General features: G+C 31.7%; 3 protein-coding genes across 4 annotated transcripts; all 3 read right to left on the reverse strand.

Annotated features, from left to right (window-relative positions):
* Window positions 1-801: 801 nt before the first annotated feature.
* Window positions 802-4051, reverse strand: LOC109815457 (3'-5' exonuclease). Of its 2 annotated transcripts, none has more exons than XM_083076373.1 (2): window positions 3767-3838; window positions 802-3219 (listed from the first exon to the last, which is right to left on the reverse strand). In XM_083076373.1, exon 2 carries the CDS (start codon window positions 1948-1950, stop codon window positions 1297-1299), a length of 654 nt encoding a protein of 217 aa, XP_082932499.1. In that variant the 5' UTR covers window positions 1951-3219; window positions 3767-3838; the 3' UTR covers window positions 802-1296. The 2 variants fall into 2 exon arrangements, with proteins under 2 accessions (XP_082932499.1, XP_020235770.2); XM_020380181.3 differs by having other exon boundaries at window positions 804-1933; window positions 3767-4051.
* A 5336-nt stretch (window positions 4052-9387) lies between these two features.
* Window positions 9388-9702, reverse strand: LOC145958518 (uncharacterized). The gene has a single exon (XM_083076014.1). It carries the CDS (start codon window positions 9700-9702, stop codon window positions 9388-9390), a length of 315 nt encoding a protein of 104 aa, XP_082932140.1.
* An 8771-nt stretch (window positions 9703-18473) lies between these two features.
* Window positions 18474-20629, reverse strand: LOC109796235 (aldehyde oxidase GLOX). Its single transcript, XM_020355918.3, has one exon. The coding sequence runs from the start codon at window positions 20425-20427 to the stop codon at window positions 18727-18729; it is 1701 nt and encodes a 566-aa protein (XP_020211507.2). The 5' UTR covers window positions 20428-20629; the 3' UTR covers window positions 18474-18726.
* Between the last annotated feature and the right edge of the window lie 1139 nt (window positions 20630-21768).

Raw genomic sequence — 21768 nt, forward strand, 5'->3', positions numbered from 1 at the left:
AGTATTTATTTACTAGTATTTTAACCTATGTGATGAACATTATATATTTTCCTTTCATTTAACTTAGATTTATGATAAATAACTCATAGAGTATATAAATCTGTTAATATAAAAGGAATATTTCATTGGAAAAAAAATTCTTGATTTTCTAAATTTCTTTCTAAGTAACCGAGGAAAAAAAAAAATAGAACTTTTTAGTAACTACTACTCTTCTTTGTCAAAAGTTGTTAGTTCAAGTAATTTTATATTTGTGTTTATTAATTAATGAAAGTTCAATTTTCACATTAAACGTGATCATTACTCAAAGTAATACTTGACTTCTATAAGGATCTATTAATTCGAAAAGAATGAGTTATATTTCCTTATAAAACCATCATCCTTTTTCACATACATAAAAAAAAAAATTACAATTCTATGAAAAATTTTAGTCTCAAGTGTTACTACTACTATTACAATTTAAGTCTCAAGTAGTAGTAGTAGTAAACTTGAGACTAAAATTTTTTAATTAAAATTTAAAAATTTAAAATTATATAATTATAATTTTTAAGGAATAAAAATATATTTAAACTTAATAAAAAATTATATATTTTTTAGTTGCTAGGGAGGCCTATCGACCAAACAAAACAAACTAAGGATGTGTTTGTGTTGAAGTTATGGATGTGTTTGTATTGCCGTTACTTTTGACGTAATTTAAAATGAACACCGCATTTACTTTAACTGTTTTTGCATCAGAAAGAAAATAAAAATCCGATTTTCCAAACACAGAACAAGAGAAACATGAGAACGCATCCCTCTATTCCCAGCTTCTGATAACTATTTAAATATGTATCTTCAACGATTCCACTGAACGGGGAAGGTTTCTTTTTAGTTTGTGTTAAAAGTTTATCAGGATATCATAAGATCAGACTCGTGACAGATCTTAAAATCAAATGTTAGTATTTTGTCATGCAGCATTTGTTGAAATCAAGTGTTAGCTAGCATTTTGTGTTTTGATCGAGCGACGAAAATTGAATGGAATAAAACAATAAACTTGAAACCCCCTAGTCAAATGCAGGAGGAACAGCCAACAACTTGGCTAAAAAGAAGATACAACATACCCATGTGGTTAAACAAATTCACAAAATCAATACTATATGTGAATATACAACATACACATATATACGACTAAACAAATTCACAAAATTAATTTCAACATCCACCTAGAAACAGCATGTATGTTTAGGATCTTAATACCATTTACCAAGTGAATAAAGAAAAATTCAACCAAACATGATTGGAGTAACAACTAATAATTAATCAAGAATCATGATATTTCATGATATCTTCACTAAGGATCATTTTACCAATCTTAAAAGAAGCATAGGCATCAATGCTCGCATATTCAATTTGATCACGGGTAAGATCCTTCGTTTTCCATTCACTAGTGCACACTTCCTTTGATTTCTTCATATCAAGACCCACCAACTCCTTTGCCAAATATTTTAGTCCCATGGAAGAAATCCGATCGGGCCATATTTGTTTTGCCAAGTGAGATATATCAATGCCTTTGTTGCTCTCCAACCCATAATCACTCTTGAGCATGTTAAGATCGTTTATCACTCCTACCCCAACAAATTTAAAGTCAGAATCCACAAAGAAGCTCTTTAGGGATTGAGGAATATTATTGTTCATCAGGAATAGTTGAACGATTAGGCACTTATTCTCAACACACAATTGCAAAATTGCGACTTTCATCTTGTTTTGGGCACGCGTCCACTCAGTGTCCAACCCAACTACCTTTGGGTTTCCAGTATATGTTGATGAAACAAATTTAATCCATTCCTCTACTATGCTGGCTTCGTGAGTGATTGTGGTTTCAATCATTATTCCATCACAAGACACCATAAACATGGAACTCGATTTGTCGGGCATCATATCAAGTTTCGTATCAACACTTTGTTTAGAATGCATGACAAACAAGAGAAGAAAAAAAGAAAATAAGGAATTAATTCACAATTATCAAAAATCTTTATCTCCTTTGATATAAAAGAAAATAAAAGAGGGAAGAATATAAATGTGATAGATCTCATGCCAAAATCTTTTCTTTTTAATTCAGAAAGATAATCACATTAAAAGATAATAAAAAAATTAAAAATACAGATACACTCATTATGATTACAACAAACATAAACAAATTTATTATATCTTTTAGAAATATTTACACTATTTTATAACTATATTACACTTTTCTCTCCCACTCTTTGCATTAGGCCAACAGGTCAACTACTTAGCATTCAACATGATTGTTGCATATGAACTTAGTATTCAATCATTGAACATAATTTGAACTAAAAGTTGGAAGGATCCACAATCCCTCCTATCCCAAACTAAAAGCAAAGGTACAATAAATATTAAGGTCTTTTAATAATAAGATATAACAGAATATAATAGGATAATTATTATACATACAATGTTATATTAAAGTGTTTGTTGTGTTTTTTTTTAGGGGTGTTTGTTGTGCTAATTACGGGACTTCATGCATTTTACATTTACAATAATGACAACACATATAGATAGTTTTGTTTAACCTCTTATTATATCTTGTTGATCCGATATAATTTTTTTATCTCAATAAAAACTGAGTTAAGAAATAACATGATAGTGTAAGTTTTCTTATCTTCTTATATGATAGTAATCGATAAACTTTGGAAGGCCCTACATTAGCTTTGTCGTAACAAAAGAAATTCTTATGAACATTGTTTATACTCCTAGCATATTTTAGAATTTTTTTTTTTTTTCTTGGTGCGGCTAGTGATGTGTATGCATTTCATGAAATCGAAAATCTTCACATTTTCCTTCTATTATATCCTCTTGAAAAACGTTTCTTGCATTACATCCTTCTCTTGTTATTAGTTTTCCTCGTCTAGCTTTAGTCAATTCTTTTCACCAACAAGCAACTCATTTATGACCGCATCTTGTTCTTTATTTTGAAGTCTTCTTTTGAACAAAAAGAAAATATTTCCACCTTGTGTCCCCATTTTTATCTTTTGTTTCAGTTGAATTTGGTACACGAAAACAAACCTCATGTGCATACTTTCTATAAAAGTCTTCACCTATATTTGTAAAGTATCAAATACACACTGCCGATTAGGTTTGAATTCTTCATCATAGTCACGAATCCATTCCTCTAATGTGTCCGCTATGTCAACCTCACTGTCACTTATCTCTATAAAAACATTCCTAATTGAACAAGAGAAATAAATATCCATGTTTTAGTACAAGTCAAAGATTGAGAACACAATGAAAGCCATTTATTTCCTGTCAAAACCAAAAATCATGATGTAAAATGACATATACAATTCAGATTGTACCTAAAGCAATATTGTGTTTTCAAATTATAATTTTTTTCCTTAATTGAGATAACGTCTCTAAGCGCTTCAAACAAACATGTCATTTTCAATAAAGAGGGAGTAAACATAAGGCATTCAACTAATTAATTATTTGATGATTGTAATTTTTGATACCATAGAATTCCCTTAATTAAAAGGGGAAATTATATTGTATAAAGACCTTCATCAGATTGTTCATTATTGATATATATTACAAATTTTCATGGCTTATTTTTAATAATTAAACATCAGCTGAAAAAACTACATTTGCATTTGTTCCTTTTCGTTAATTATTTTGAAGAACACGATGAATTGGATGATCAAAATTAAATGGGATAGAATTTTGAAGGGATAGGAAAGAAGCAGTTGGCATTGAGACAGTAGTCTTTGAGGCTAACCTGGTGCGGACAAATATGGACGTTCTTGCAGGCGGTGAAATGCTCTCTTGTTGGACACCACAATAAGGAAATTGGAACATTTTCTCTTTTCTCAACAAGTTGAGTGTAGTACTAATATTTATCGTAGGTGGGACCCCCCATCAGTAAAATATTGGAAGATTAACTGAGTAACCCCGTGATGTTTTAACCATGGTTTTAATCTTCACATTTTATATTAGTATGGTTTTTGAGTTTGAGTTTTTTTTTTATTTTTTTATTTTACACAAGTGGCTTAAGGTGTAATCTTAAGTTTATTTTTGTTAAAGAGTGAACTCAACGAACCCACGTTAGGTTCATTATATTAATCTTAAAATTGTTTACTTTTATCTCACCGTAACTTGATTGTTTTATTTGTAATATTTTAATATAAATTATTTATTTTAATTCAAGGATTGTAATTGAATATTATATTTTTTCTATAAAATCACATTCTCAAGTATATGTTCTTTATATTACACTATATCAAAAAATTATATATATATATATATATATATATATATATATATAAGCTTAAATATATTATATATATTATATAATATTGTCTTTGTTTTTATATATAAGTAATAAGATTCTTATTTTGTTAAAGCTTAAATATATTTTTTAGTTCTTCAAATTTAAAATTAGTCTTTTTAATTTATAATTTTTTAAAAATTGTTTTAGTCATTATACTTATATTTGTTATAAGTTTGTCAAATATAATTGTATAAAATCTACATATTACTATATTTATTAGTAAAAACATCATATTAAACCATGTTAATATAATATAATTGTCTCAATCTATCACTTTTATATATATTATTGGTAACTTGAGAGACTAAAACAAGATTTTTAAATATTACAAAAATTTTTAAAAAAAAGTAATTATAAGTTTGAGGAATCAAAAATAAGTTTACTTTAAATTTGAAAGATTAAAAACATATTTAAGATTTATAAGAAACATGAATTTAATTTTAAATATATAGATTAATAATTTTCTTTCATATCCTTCATTTATTATGAATTTATTAATAAGCGTTTTACTCATTTTTCATAATAATGAATGTATTTATTGCGTATCTAACATTATAAATCATTCTCATTATTGGAAAAATTATTCATTAACTTTTGAGTAGTATCATTAAATATAACTATATTCCTCTCTCTAGACTTATATATAAGTAAAAAAAAAAGTTGATTTCACACATATTAGAAAAGATAGTTAAATGCATTTAATTTTCATGATTTCATATAAGATATACACTACATTTACTAAAATATCATTAATCAAATTTATTATAGATAGTGTTCTTATTTATTATTTTAGAGGTATTTTTTAATTGATAACATTAAGTAAAGTTGACTCAGTTGAAATTTGTTTATATTTCAGTTAAAAAAATTTAAGCATTTTTTGCTTATATATAAATTTAGAGGAGTACTACCAACACTATTTTTTTCTTCTGTTTGATCAGCCAAAAGAAATGCATTAAGGAGACACTAGGAGTGTCAAACCCAAATACATAAATGTTGATAAATAAGAAAGAAGTTACAAATAGTCTTGAACTACTTCAAAGCTTTATGTCCCTATCATGAGTGATACAAATTACTGTTGCGATGTGGTATAAAGCTTGTCTCCCAAGTGACCTATTGCATATTGATTATGACATCCATGTGTCCTACTGCAAATTATTTAATACTGAATAAAATTTCAAATTATGATTTATTAATTATAATTAACTAATTTCATTGATCTTGTTGAATTAAATATTTGTTATATATATATATATTATCGTAACCGGGATCACGACGGGATGACGCTAACATTTGTATATTCAATGGAGCCGCCACCAATATTTTATTTCAAGGGAAAAACATTGGAAAACCCTTTAAAGGATAATCTTTAAAATTAAAGTTGGGTTCGGGAGTCGATTACGTGTAAGGAAGGTATTAGCACCCTACAACGCCTGTAAAACAGTACCTTTAATTAATTGCGCAACATTATATAAATTTATAAATATTTAATTTATTCCTAAAAAAAACGTATGTGAGATATATTTCTTTAATCTGAGATGCCTCTTTTTTATTTTTATTAGAAAATTATAGGGATTTGGGTTAGCAAATGACTAATTAATAAACCCTTCCAATAACATGAAAGATAGAATTACTATTCAATCCATGTTATTGACTTTTATTTGTTGATACTAAATTATGCTTAAAGCATAGGACAATGAATAAGTATTATATTAACTTTTACGGCTTACATGATATTAAAGGGTAGAAGTGCTACTCAATTAATATCATTAACCATAAAAATAAGTGTACATAAGAAAATTTATGTTTATATTTTTATTGCAAGAAATAGATTTTGCACAATGATCCAAGTTAGCAAATGGCTAATCAATAAATCCCTCCAATAACGTTAAAAATAGAAATGCTATTTAATTAACGTTATTGGTTGCAACAGATCTTTACCCTTTAGAAAGAAATTTCATATAAGAGAGTTTAAGCTAGCAAATGACTAGTCATTAAACCCCAGGACCTAATAATGTTAAAGATAAAAATGTTATTCAATTAACATAATTATTGGTCGTATATTAAATATATATTTTTTAAAAATAATAATCTTAAAGGGAACAAATCGTATTCACTATGTACAAACCATAAACAAAAATAAATAAACAAACAAAAATAAAATAATAATAATAATAAATAAATAAAAGAAAAATTAAGAGAAGAAACGATACCAAATGAGTTGAATCTTTGAATATGATGATCAAGAAGGTGCTTTTTGGCTACCTTTCACACTACAGAGGTGTCTCACAGATCTTAAGAAATACAAAAGAGAGGGGGAAGAGAGATAGAAAAAAATTTCGAGCTCTGAAGAGTACTGGACGAAATTTTTCGGGGCTGGAGAAATGAGCCCCAGTTGTCTATTTATAGACTTCGGGAAGGGGTCCAGAACGGCCCGTTCCAAATTCGGAACGGCCGTTCTGGACATGGCCGTTGTGTGAGAAATTCAATACTGGAACGGCCCGTTCTGAAATCAGAACGGCCCGTTCCAGTATTGAGAATAACACCCAATTTTTTAGACCGGAACAGCCTTGAAACGGCCCGTTCCAGAGGTAGGAACGGCCTGTTCCGTTTTAGGAACGGCCGTTCCAATTTCGGAACAGCCCGTTCCAAATTAGGGTTTTTGGCCTTTTTGGAGCCTTGGAACGGCCCGTTCTGGACCTTGGAACGGCCCGTTCCGATTTTGGAACGGCCCGTTCCGATTCTGGAACGCCCAAAAAAAAAAATACTTAATTTGTGCTTTTGGGCCCTCTAAAGTCTTGTCTTCTTGTCGGCATGTTTCGGGAGCTCCTTCCCTTCATAGTAGATGTCTATTTCATCACTTTTGTGAGTCCGGATAAAATTGATTATTCACAGTTGCCCCTCTTTATTTATTTCTTATTAAATAATCTAAATAAGGTAATTTAGATCATTTATGATAAGAAAGAAATAAAGATGTGAATTAATTTTATCCAGCTATTGTTGATGAAGTAAGTTCTTGAAAGATTCAATGCTTTTGCTTGAAGCTAGTCAAATGCTAGAATGTTGTGTTGGAATCATCAAGTGCTAGTGCTGGATCATCCGAATGTTAATGTTGAATGCTTGTGCTTGATCAATCGAATGTCAATGTTTGATGGAGTGGTCGAATGCTTGTGCTGGATCGACTGAATGCTTATGCTGAAGTAGTTGAATGCTTGTGCTTAATGAAGTGGTCAACTGCTTGTGCTGCATCGACCGAATGTTGGTGCCAATTCAATCAAATGCTGGTGCTGGATTGATTGAATGTTGATGGACTGGATGCTAATGCTGGAGTGGTCGAGTGCTTGTGCTGTATCGACCGATTGTTGGTGCCAATTCAATCAAATGCTAGTGCTGGGTTGATTGAATGTTGATATTGGATCGACCAAATGCTTGTGCTGGATTAGTCGATGGGTCGCGCCAGGTAAATACTGGGCTTATACAAAGAAAATTGTAACTTGTGCCAGGTAAGTACTGGACTTATACAAAAGAAATTGTAACTTGTGCCAGGTAGATACTGGGCTTAATAAGAAAAATATAACTGGTTCTAGGCAGATACTGGGCTTTAAAAAGAAAAATGTAATTGGTGCCAGGCAGATACTGGGCTTTAAAAAGAAAAATGTAACTGGTGCCGGACAGATACTGGGCTTAAAAAAAAGAAAAATATAACTGGTGCCAGGCAGATACTGGGCTTTAAAAAGAAAGATATAACTGGTGTCAGGCAGATACTGGGCTTTAAAAAGGAAGTCATATATGAAGTAAGTGCTTAGCGTAAAAACTCTACGTCATAAGTTCTAGGAAGCAAGATATGCAAATGAAATGTGATGCAACGGTGATATGATGCAAAATGTTATGAGACACAACTTTCAAGACTTAAACTTTTGTTTCTTTTCCTTTCCCTTTTTGCTTTTGCTTTTTGCTTCTTTTTTTTCCAGAAATTCCTCATCGTGACACATAGCCAAGGATCATGGATGAGTGAGTCCTTTGGATACTTTTGTCTTGAATGATAGTTGGCTATTTCCTGTGGGTTACCCTCAAGCTGTTGTAAGCACTTATGAGTTGAAACAACGTTATCCTGTTGGTTGCGCTTGGTAACATTTATCAAGAAATTATCAAGCATACTGTGGTTTTTAAAACCCATAAAAATAATTTGTAATGCCTTGAATTTTCCTTTTTTAGATGTAACATGCATTTCCTTTCAGTATATTATCATAAAATGCAAAAAGAATTGGCAACAAAGAGGTAGGATGATCTTATTTAATAGAGTAAAAATGTGTTTACAAAGAAAGTCATTGTATGACAAGAATGGTCAATATGTATAATGGTAGCAATAGGAGGTGACTGTTACGTGAGTGATACTTTCCAGATGAACAATGCTAGTACTACACTTTAATAACCTTGATTGCTCGCCAATAAACTTGAGAGGATAATTCAATGTAATTGCCCCAGTTTGTTTTTCTTTGCCGTGTCTGGCCCCAATTGATACCTTGAAATTTGACAAGATGTTTATCTGTTAGATTACTTTTTCAGGTTTTCAATCTAACCAACTTTTTTTTTTTTTTTGTTGACCCTAATTTTTGCCTAGATTGCTCTTTCGAGTTTTCAACCTAGTGGGTCGCTCTAACTTTTGCCTAGATCGCCTTTTCGGGTTTTCAATCTAGCGAGCGTTTTTCTTGTGTTTTTTTTTAGCCTAATTTTTGCCTAGATTGCTCTTCTGAGTTTTCAATCTAGTGAGTTGCTCTAACTTTTTCCTAGATCGCCCTTTTGGGTTTTCAATCTAGAGAGCCTCCTTTTTTTTGTTGTTGACCCTAATTTTTGCCTAGATTGCTCTTTCAAGTTTTCAATCTAGCGGGTCGCTCTAATTTTTGCCTAAATTGTCCTTTCGAGTTTTCAATCTAGCGAGCCTTTTTTTTTTGTATAAATGAAAATTTGCATTTAACCTTTTCTCCTCAATGAGATTTAATTTGATCCAAACTGGTTTGGACACGTTCTGCTTCTCCTAATTTGGCTTCCGTTAATACTTTCAAAGATGGAACTTATACATCAATTGGAAGGACTGCTTCCATCCCATAAGCTAAGGGAAATGGGGTTGCCCCAGTTGATGATCCTTTTGATATTCTTGTTTGTTGCTCATGTAAAGCAAATGGAAGCATCTCATCCCAATCTTTGTATGTCACCACCATTTTCTGAATGATCTTCTTGATGTTGTTGTTTGCTACTTTAACTGCCCCGTTCATCTTTGGGCGGTATGGGGAAGAGTTATGGTGCTGAATTTTGAAGTCAACACCTAATTCTGTCATCATCTTGTTGTTTAAGTTGGTTCTATTATCAGTGATGATTCTGCTTGGCATACCGTAATGACAAATAAATTCCCTTTTGATGAACTTTGCAATCCATATTTCGAGTCACATGGGCATATGAAGCGGCTTCAACCAACCCATTTGGTGAAATAATCAATAGCAACCAAAATGAAGAGATGTCCATTTGACGCTTTCGGCTCAATGGGCCAATACATCCATTCCCCACATTGAAAATGGACAAGGTGGTGGGAAAAGTTGGCAAAGCATTGATGTTATCAGCATACATCTAGTATTTAAAGCAATCATTTTCCATTTCCTCACAAGTCTGATTAACTGCACAATCAAAATTATTTGATGCAACACTAGCATTATCACTTTCAACCGCATTTCTTTGCATTCTTTAAAGTTAGAATAAGATTGAGTAAAAAGATTAAGGAGAAAGGAAGAGGTAAAAGGTGAAAGATGAGTGAATGTTTTTTTGAGATTAAGGAGAAAGGAAAGGGTAAGAGATGAAAAAAGAATGAATGCATTTTATTTAATATTTAAAAGGAAAAACATGAGCCCTTATTTAAAGAAATAAATCTTAAAGCCTTGGGCAGAGCAATAAGACTGACATTACAAGAAAATTACTTAAAATTTGAATTAAAAACCAACAGGCAGCTTGACAATCTCCCAATTGTTAAGTTCCACGTTCAGTGGACAAGCGTGAACCAGACTAGCATGTTCATTCTCGCAAGAGTCTTGCTCAACAATAGCTATTGAGTTTGGAAACTCAAACCCATCACACCAAAAGCTTTCTCACAGATCACTGAGAGGGACCCCATCTACTCTCCTCAATAGAATTAACTGTCGGCCCTCCATGACCTGGTAGAGGGTTATTCCCAATGTTAGGATTGTCCTCTTTAAAGTTTAACCACCCAGCCTTAGTCAAACTTTGTACCTTGGTTTTTAGTGCCCTGCAATTTTCAATGGAGTGACCAATAGCTCTCGCATGATAATCACATTTGGCATTAACGTCGTATCCCCTAGGATATGGTGGTTCTATGGGCTTCATCGGGCAACGTACTACTAGTGAATTTTGTAGTAGGAGAGGGAACAAGTCAGTATAGGAGATAGGGATAGGGTCAAACTCAATTGGTTTCCGATCTTGGGTATTTTGTGACCTCACATGGTTAGAATTTTGGTTCCATGGCTGGGTAGATTGAGGTGGTCGTGCGGTAGGTATTGTGGGTGAAGCTTGCAGAGCTTGATGGATAGGTTGTTGAGGATGTGGTGAGACGGTAGTGATATTTGGGTAGACCATGTGAGGGGTATAGAGATAAGGAGGTTGGTTGTTAGGTGACCTAGGGGAGTTGAATGTCACTGCATTTGTATCTCCTTCTTTTTTCTTTCCTGCACCATTTGAAAATTTTCTTGAACCAGCTATTTCAATAGAGTTAACCGCAATCTTCCCACTCCTCATGCCATTCTCAATCCTTTCCCCGATGATGACTATATCAGAGAAATTTGATAAAATATTCCCAATCATTTTATCATAGAACGGTGCTTGTAAAGTATCAATGAACAGGGCTACTGCTTCTCTATCAGACAAAGGAGGTTCCACTTGTGCTGCCACTTATCTCCATCTCTAAGCATATTCCTTAAATGTTTCACCATCTTTTTTAGACATGTTACGTAGTTCAAACCTATCTGGAACCATGTCAAGATTATACTTATATTGTTTAAGGAAAGCATCAGCTAAATCCTTCCAGGAGCGAATACAGGCCCGTTCAAGATGCATATACCAATTTAAAGCTGCCCCAGTTAAAGAATCCTGAAAACAATGAATAAGCAACTTATCATTGCGAGCATACGCTGCCATCTTTCTGCAGTACATGGTCATGTGATTCTTTGGACAACTTGTTCCTTTATATTTATCAAATTCAGGAACTTTGAACTTTGGGGGGAACTCTATGTCTGGAACTAAACAAAGATCGACAGCTTCACCAATATCATAGCTACCTCCTTCCACAACCTTTAGCCTCTCTTCTAGCATTTGTAACTTTTCGCTAGACTGAACATGCTCAATTCCTGAGGTTGGTTGATATCCCCCAGAAGTTTGATGAGGATTCCCTTGGTTGGTGAAATTAGAATTTTGGGCTTGGTAGGGAACTTGATGTTTGTAAGAGGTGGCATTCATGGGTGGAACCTCATGTTGGGTTGGTTGCGACCGTGTAGGCAGCTGATTCACCAATGGTTGGTGTTTATCCGAAGGGTCCATGATTGTTGGAGGTGTGTAGTTGGGCGGAAGGCCATATGGTGGCCATTGGACCTCTAGAGGATCAACTTGTTGGTCGGGTCTATTAAGATGTAGAGCTTGTGGTTGTGATGAGATTGGGGTAAAACCAGGTAGATATGTAGGAGAAGTTGTCGATTCTCCTCTGATTAATTGAGGGGTCCCTTCTGCATTTACCACTGTATAAACTGTAACATCTTTAGAATTTGGCTCATTTGTTCCTTCAGTTGATTGATATCATTCCTCAATTCTTCGTTGCGTTCCTCTATCTCATCCATGATCTTAGTTTGGGAGCGCGTCCTATAACGATGTCGAGGAAACACTTTATTTTTTTTTTGCTTTATTACTTTCTAAATACACAGTGAAAAGGAAAGGAAAAAGAAATAAATTTTGGAAAAGATTGATTTTGTATTCAAATTGAAGAGCTATTCCCCACATCTTAACGCCAGAGGCAAAAACCCCTTAGTTATACAAGGGTTGACACTTATTTCAATGGAGCATTCACTCCTCAATGGATAAGGTCATCTTACTAGCAATGCAACAGTACGAGTCACATTTTCAAACAAAGATCAATCATCTCAAGATCAAAATGTGATTAACAATTACTTAAGGGAGAATTCTCTCCTCAATAAATAATGTCTAAAACAAGTTATATATCAAGTCAAATGTGCTATTATTTTGGCAGATCTTACCTACCCTTTGGAGGTCATTTTTTAGCACATTTATCATGATACTCTTGTTTAACCCTGATGCATTGCTAGTATGATTTTGAATCTCCTCCATATTGAATACTATCAATTATTTTAAGGTTTAAAAGAAAAATAAATGAGATGAAGACTTAATTGAAATGTGACTTACTATGCCCCTAATATGCATGTATGCATCACTTTTTATCATTTATCTTTTATTTATTAAAAAAAATTATTTTAGGCAAGAAAAGTAACCTAAAAAATGATATTGGATATAAATGTATGATGCATGAATGTATTAACATTTTTTTGTTGGTATGAATATATATAAGAAGAAGGATAGAGAGTAGTACAATGTGACCTATTACGGTAAACCTAGGGTAATAAATTTTTAAGGTTAACACCCTACTTTGGAAAGTCATTAAGTCCACCTATTAGTGCATGGTTTTGTGGGTGGATCTAAAAACTCCTCAAGATTTATTGGTCCCCATGTTGCCCTTATCATATAAATAAGGACCTAGCGCATGAATCAATCACAAGTAGGGAACATACCCTCTCAATATGATTAAACCAGGCTACTAGTAACAACCTGAGCAGTGACTCAACAACGGTCAAGTGAGCATCAAGCCCCTCAATAACAGTCATCAAGCCACTTTCTCTTCTTAGGTTCGCACAAGCTCGGGTATAGAGCCCAAAGTGTGTGAGGTACAAGTGTTAGTGGGTGTGTGGGGTAATAAACAGACATGCAAATAAAATAAATAAAACTCTAATTTAAATTTAAATCTAAACAAAACAAGCGTAGAAAAAAAAAACAAAATAAATAAATAAAACAAAATTAAAATAAAATAAAAGGGAAAAATTAATATTTATAAAGTCATAATCTTGCGCAATTAATTTAATAAGGTCTGACTCTCAAAAGTCCCCAGTGGAGTCGCCATCTGTCGTAACCGGGATCACGACGGGATGACGCTAACATTTTTATATTCAATGGAGCCGCCACCAATATTTTATTTCAAGGAAAAAACATTGGAAAACCCTTTAAAGGATAATCTTTAAAATTAAAGTTGGGTTCGGGAGTCGATTACGTGTAAGGAAGGTATTAGCACCCTACAACGCCTGTAAAACAGTACCTTTAATTAATTGCGCAACATTATATAAATTTATAAATATTTAATTTATTCCTAAAAAAAACGTATGTGAGATATATTTCTTTAATCTGAGATGCCTCTTTTTTATTTTTATTAGAAAATTATAGGGATTTGGGTTAGCAAATGGCTAATTAATAAACCCTTCCAATAACATGAAAGATAGAATTGCTATTCAATCCATGTTATTGACTTTTATTTGTTGATACTAAATTATGCTTAAAGCATAGGACAATGAATAAGTATTATATTAACTTTTACGGCTTACATGATATTAAAGGGTAGAAGTGCTACTCAATTAATATCATTAACCATAAAAATAAGTGTACATAAGAAAATTTATGTTTATATTTTTATTGCAAGAAATAGATTTTGCACAATGATCCAAGTTAGCAAATGGCTAATCAATAAATCCCTCCAATAACGTTAAAAATAGAAATGCTATTTAATTAACGTTATTGGTTGCAACAGATCTTTACCCTTTAGAAAGAAATTTCATATAAGAGAGTTTAAGCTAGCAAATGACTAGTCATTAAACCCCAGGACCTAATAATGTTAAAGATAAAAATGTTATTCAATTAACATAATTATTGGTCGTATATTAAATATATATTTTTTAAAAATAATAATCTTAAAGGGAACAAATCGTATTCACTATGTACAAACCATAAACAAAAATAAATAAACAAACAAAAATAAAATAATAATAATAATAAATAAATAAAAGAAAAATTAAGAGAAGAAACGATACCAAATGAGTTGAATCTTTGAATATGATGATCAAGAAGGTGCTTTTTGGCTACCTTTCACACTACAGAGGTGTCTCACAGATCTTAAGAAATACAAAAGAGAGGGGGAAGAGAGAGAAAAAAAAATTTCGAGCTCTGAAGAGTACTGGACGAAATTTTTCAGGGCTGGAGAAATGAGCCCCAGTTGTCTATTTATAGACTTCGGGAAGGGGTCCAGAACGGCCCGTTCCAAATTCGGAACGGCCGTTCTGGACATGGCCGTTGTGTGAGAAATTCAATACTGGAACGGCCCGTTCTGAAATCAGAACGGCCCGTTCCAGTATTGAGAATAACACCCAATTTTTTAGACCGGAACAGCCTTGAAACGGCCCGTTCTGGACCTTGGAACAGCCCGTTCCGATTTTGGAACGGCCCGTTCCGATTCTGGAACGCCCAAAAAAAAATACTTAATTTGTGCTTTTGGGCCCTCTAAAGTCTTGTCTTCTTGTCGGCATGTTTCGGGAGCTCCTTCCCTTCATAGTAGATGTCTATTTCATCACTTTTGTGAGTCCGGATAAAATTGATTATTCACATATATATATATATATATATATATATATATATATATATATATATATATATATATATATATATATATAAAAGAACGGGTAGTATTAATTTATATAGTAATATATATAATATTATATATATTATGAAATTTACTTTCAACATTTTAACTTGTATATAATTTAATAATTTTGACACATAAATTTAAAATATATTATTAATTAAAATATTCGATAAACAAATAAATAATTGTTATAGAAATTATTTTTAAAGAAAATATATTTTGAATAATAATTATAATTTTAAAAATATTATATAGTTTTTTATAATTTTAATAAAAATAATTACACAAATAAAAAATGATTTTGTACAAAATATAGTTAAAATCATGTTTTATATTTTAAAGTATAATAATGTCCTACTATATAAAATATTATCTATTAAATAAAATAGTTTTACTATCAATATACAATTATTGAGAAAATTAAATTTTTGATAAAATGTTGGACATTAAATTAGGTTGTAAATGACTTGAAAAATAACCCAAACCCATCCAGTCCTCTTCAGACGAGACCAAGTTAATAGAATCGGATGGATTTTACTCACCCCTAGACAATGTTTTAAATCTAAAATCATTAATCAACCTAGTCAAAATATTAAGTGTGGGTCACTGATTAAATTGTGTAAATAAGTATATAATTAATTTTATAATAAAAATAAATTATATACTATAAAAATTATAAAATTCGTCTAAATAACAATTAAACATCTTAGCCCAATGATTATTAAGCTTCCAACCTTCCCATAGCATGAGTTTAAGTCCCACCTCTGAAATTTTAGAGTTCTCAACCTATTGAGAAGCATAATGTACATTTCTCCCTTAGCCATAGGACTTTGCAGAGTTTCATAAGATTAAAGCTTATTTTGTTTTTATCACTCTCACATCATATATATTATCATATCTTAATCTCTAAATGAATTCTACTTGTTCAAACATGATAAAATATAAAAACATGATAAGAATAGAATAAGAAAACATGATCAAACAAACTTTGATAGTTAGAATATGATAAAATTCTTAAAATAATGGGTTAATAAGAGTTTAACTCAATCTTACAAAATCAGTTTATAAGATAAGGATTGTTTTCCACTTATGAATATTATTATGATTTTATTCCTAGTCGACGTAGAATTTTTAACACATCTCCTCATGTTGAGGATTGAACATTTCAAGCATGAAGTTTGTTGGCTTGATAAGCCTAACAATACTTGTTAAGATAGGTTTTGATATACTTTGATACCATCTTAAAATATTAGATTAAGAATCTAATTCAACTTTATAAAATTGATTTATTAGATAAGAATTGTTCTTCATTTATATATACTATTATAGTCTTTTTCCTAATCAATGTGGGATCTCCTACAAAAATATGTAACATATGGTATATTTTACTATATACCTATATATAAAGGAATTCTCTAATTTCACATGCATATTATTTTTTAAAATTTTAATATTTTAAATAAAATAATTGTTAAATGAAGATTATTAAAAGTTACAAAAGTCTATTAGAGTCTGTTTAGGTAAACTAATCGTATTAAATTGGTAGTTAGAATATGAGAATATGAAAGCATGATAAGAATATAATATGATAGAATACAGAAATATTTATAACTATTAATAAATAAAATATATTATTTTGGTGTCCATATTTTTGGACACTTTTACCCTTCCTAATATCTATAACTACTCCATTAGGCCATTATAGTTAAGTTATCTATAGACTCTCATTTTATCATTTTTTTTCTATTTTTTAAAATAACAATGAGGCATAGTGTACATCGTTTTCTCTAGTGATTATAATTATCTTAACTATTTATGATTATTTATTAATTTAAATTAATATATAAAATAATTTTATGATTATTTGTTGACTTGAATTAATGAAATAAAGTATAAAATAATTTTTAAATTTTTTAAAAATTTGTGAAGTTAATTTATATATTAAGAACTTTTAATTCAACGGTTGAATCATTAAAATTTAATGTAAAATATGATTTATTGAGTAAAGTAAGCTTACAATATATATATATATATATATATATATATATATATATATATATATATATATATGAGGAGGAATTCTTTTACTCCAAGAGCAAGTCTATCTAGACTTATTCTATTCAATAACTTATATTTTACATCAAATTTCAACGATCCAATCGTTGAATTTAAAGTTCATAATGCATAGAACAAATCTGCAAATTTTTAAAAAATTTGAAAATCATTTGATACTTCATTTCATTAATTCAAATTGACAGATAATCATAAAATTATTTTATACATTGATTTGAAGTAATGAAACGAAGTATCAAATGATTTTCAAATTTTTAAAAAATTTACAAATTTGATCTATACATTAAGAACTTTAAATTCAGTGGTTGGATAATTGAAATTTAATGTAGAACATGAGTTATTGAATGTAGTAAGTCTAAGTAAACTTACTCTTAGAATAAAAAAATCCCTCATATATATATATATATATAGTTGCATATTTTGAGATATTTTAAAATATTAATTTAATCACAAAAATATTTTGAATTTAAATTTAAAATAATTATTTTATTAATTATAGGTTTCAAAACCTAATTAATATTGATTTTAATGAGATATAATAATCTAACAGTTGTAATATTATTTAATTTTAATTATCAAATATTTTAAAATTAATTATTTTTAATTTTCATGATTAATTATAGGCATATAAATATTGAGAATGTTCTTTTCTTTGTTCTCTTTTATAGTACCAGGAAGATATTATTATACGTATCAGGAATTCATATCTCTAGGAATTTATATTACTTCGTATTCACAACATCCACAAACAAACAACATATTTAAGAGTTATTCTTCTACGAGGATACATAGACACTATGATATTAAATTAGTGAAATAACATCTTCAATAATAACTCCTACATATTAAATATGAATGATTATCTTACACAAAAGTATTTTTAAAGATTATTTTTCAATTATGTTTTTTTAATTTTATTCTTTATTAATACTTGTGTTTAATTTTAGGTTAAATTATATTTTTTTAATTTTAATTTCTTCAATTTATAATTTTAGTCTCAGATATTTATTCTCTATTTTTAAAAATATGAATTTTTAGTCTTTCTATAAAATTGAATTATTAAATTTTAATATTTATTTATACTAAAGTGATATAATATTGATATGACATTTAGAGTAAAAAAAAACTAAAAAAAATGAAGTAAAATTTATGAATAAAATAAATATCATTTCCCAATTAAAGGGCTCCACTAGTCTAAGGTATTTCGCAGCTTTTATTGGCCGTTTTAATAATATGCATGGTCTGTGAATTTGTGATGGCATTTATTAAGAAATTGAGATATAGACGAAAAATAAAAAATAAACTTTCATTCTACATTAGTCTCATTCAAGTAGAGATCTCTTGTATAGCCTTATCAAATAATGGTGATGTGTTAAAAAAGAAACTACGAGTCTGCAACATACCCCACTCTGTGTATATACTCCTCGTCAAATTATTTTGTAGGCATACAATTGTGATCTAAAAGCTTTTAATTCGTTATAAGAAAATTTCTTCCTTAATCAGTACACTGGAACTGAAGTATTGAACAAAGACATTAAGCCAAGGCGTGTGCAAACTGAACCCAAAGAGACACGCTTGGAATTGCACCATTCACAACCGTGAGCAAGTAATAACCAGAAGGTGCAACATGGGGTGATGGTGGGGCTTCTAAGACTGCAACAACCCACCCATCACCACTTCTCCCCAAGCTCTTGCACCTCAGCTTCAGCATCCTCTGATTCATCGCAAAGGAATGTGTGGTAAACGGTGGTGCATAGGCACTGAACCCCACCTCATTGCTTGGCCCCTTCCCCAGCCAGAACCTAACTCTAAACTCATTCCCATACCCAATTGCATGGCTCTCACCACCATGTCCATATTCTATGGTCAAGTTACTAGGCCTCAAGTTATGGTACCTCCTTTCCATATAGTATGGAACAAATGCTTGAAGTCTAAGTTCAGTTGGGTATGCCACATTGTTAAAAGTGTACCTCCCATGAGGGTTACCACCTGCAACCAAGACCCTCCCATCAGGAAGAAGAGTTGCTGATGAGTGATACATTCTAGCTATCTTGGTTGACTTGAGGACTGTGAACCTTTTTCCTAGTTTTTTTTTAGGGCTATAAAGATAAGGCTCAAGAGAAGCGTTTCTAGCATTGTCATATCCTGCACACCCTTGTTTAGCCCCATTTATGATCAAGATTTTACCATTAGGGAGAATCAGCATGTCATGTAGGAGACGTGGTTGGGGCATGTAGTCCATATCCCACTTGTGTTTGTTCCCTGAGATCACCATCCTACCACATGATCTTAAGCCTTGCAAGAATCTTCCCCCACCAGCAGCTTTAAGTGCTCCTGTGGATGAACCTCCACACACCATGACTTCAGCCTTTGTGAAGTTGTCTCTATGGTCCAATGGGAGTAACACGGATGAGCCTGAGCTAGGGTAGTTTCTTGACCCTTGTCCTGGAATTCTAGGGAAGGTCTTGATCACTTTGTTCCTTCTCAAGTTGAGTAGGATGGAATCACGGTTGGCGAAGACGAACAAGTTTCCATCTGATGAGAGGTGAAGGAAGGGATAGAGGTTGTTCCCTCCTGCATTTCTGTCATTGGTATGGTGCAAGAATGGAAGCTCAAAGGATTTTTCTCCGGGACTAGTTTTTGGTACAAATTCATATGTGAAAACTCTTCTTCCTCCAACAACCACCACTCTATCATGTTCTGGTAGTATCTGACTCGAAGCATACCACCTCTCATCAGATAGTGATTTCTTTGATTGTATCCAGTCACATTGGTGATTCCCACATGGCCTATAGAGTCTGATCCTTTTGGCACCTCTTTCATATCCACCGGTTTGTAAGAGTGTACCATTACTTAGGAATGAACCTGAGGAGCACCAAGGATCAGTGTCAAGCCTCAGAGGTCTCACTTTGTTGGTACTGATATCATACTCCACAGAATGAGCATAGCATGTGGAATCCATCAAATCGTGGTTGCTTGTGGTGCACCTGCTTCCATTGAACCGTCTGCGAAGTTGGTAACTGGATTTGCCTGCTCCAGTTTGGTCAAACATTATGACTGTGTTTTTGTAGGTTAAAGCCATATGCATGCCAACCACGCCAGTATTGTTAAGGAGCAGTTGCCACTGCCCTATCCTCCCTTCTGAGGATCTCACATTGGCACCATTGCTGAATCCAAAAGAAAGCAAGAAAAGTAGGATAGTGATCATGATTTTTCTGCAAGAGAGGAAGAACATGTGTTTCGTATTGTGATAGCAAGAGGGTGGTGGTGGCTGTTAGGTTCAAAGGGAGAGTCCTTTTGTAGCACTAAGTTTTGCTTGGAGACGACTTACTAGCGCTCATGCACTTGAAACGGCGCGCAATCATTTTGGCTAAAGTTCATATCATATAACATTTCAGTGATGTTTTAGATCCAATTCTCTCGGACTCATGCAAGATTGTATTCAACTTGTAACAATACTAGTTCGTTGTTTCTTTTGTTCCACATCACAATCTTTGAGTGTGATTATTTTATGAGAATATTTTTTTTATAATTTTGTTATTGATGGGAAGTATCAAAAGATTAAACTATATCATAAAACATATCTGACCACCTTTAATAAAGTTTTATTTCCGAAACATATTTTTTTTTTATAAATTCTAAATCCTAAAACTCAATTCTGTTTAGGGAATCTAATTCTAATTTCACTCAAACCAACTAATCTATTGATAAACCTTTCTTAAATATTTAATCGAACTAATACCATATTTTCTCTCGCATTAAGGATAATAGTTCTATTAAATATTTAAAAAGGATTTACTAAAGTCCAAATAAAACTGAATTCAATCCTTTTAAGCAAAATTTCAAATTGAAGTCTTATAGATGAAAAAAAAAATATGATTAAGAAAGATGCTATGAAAGGTGATCTGATAAATTTTCTCAGATATTTATCATAAGCAAAGTTGGTAGATACTCATACTAATAAAATGATTATTATAAAAAAATAGTGATATTTTATATAGTAGATGTTACGATCAATATTCGTTTTTACATAACATCGCCATGATAAGAGTGACATTTTTTCACTTTCAAAATAAGCAGTGCACAGTGTTAATAAAGCTAAATATAGAGTTGTATAATACCCCCAGTGACACATGACCACGAGAGTATACTAGAAGAAAGACGTGAGTAGTTGGATAGTTGAAAAGGAACTGAATTTGTTGAAAGTTGAAACCTAATCAGCCCATTAAGCACTTACTTAATTAATCAGCCACCAAGAAAGGGAACCTCGTTACTATTTACATAATCGGCCCAAAAGCAAGGGCACTTTTTTATTTCCTAAATGTGCAGAAAGTGCAGAGGGACAAAGGTTGTCTATCACATCACGTTCCCAACACCGACAATTATACAACGGAAATTTCACTCGACACGTCACCCACAAGTGAATGTTAAGGAATGCTAGGAATTCACCACATCATGCTGCGAAAGACATCATTCACACTACTACCATGTTATTTCACAAGGGTATGAGAAGTTAACTCACAAGTCCTACCTATCGACAAGGAAGTTTATAGAAGTGCTAAATTTTGAACCATAT

This window comes from Cajanus cajan, chromosome 6 (genome assembly GCF_000230855.2).
Source record: "Cajanus cajan strain Asha chromosome 6, NIPB_CcT2T_4, whole genome shotgun sequence".
Lineage (NCBI taxonomy): Eukaryota > Viridiplantae > Streptophyta > Magnoliopsida > Fabales > Fabaceae > Cajanus > Cajanus cajan.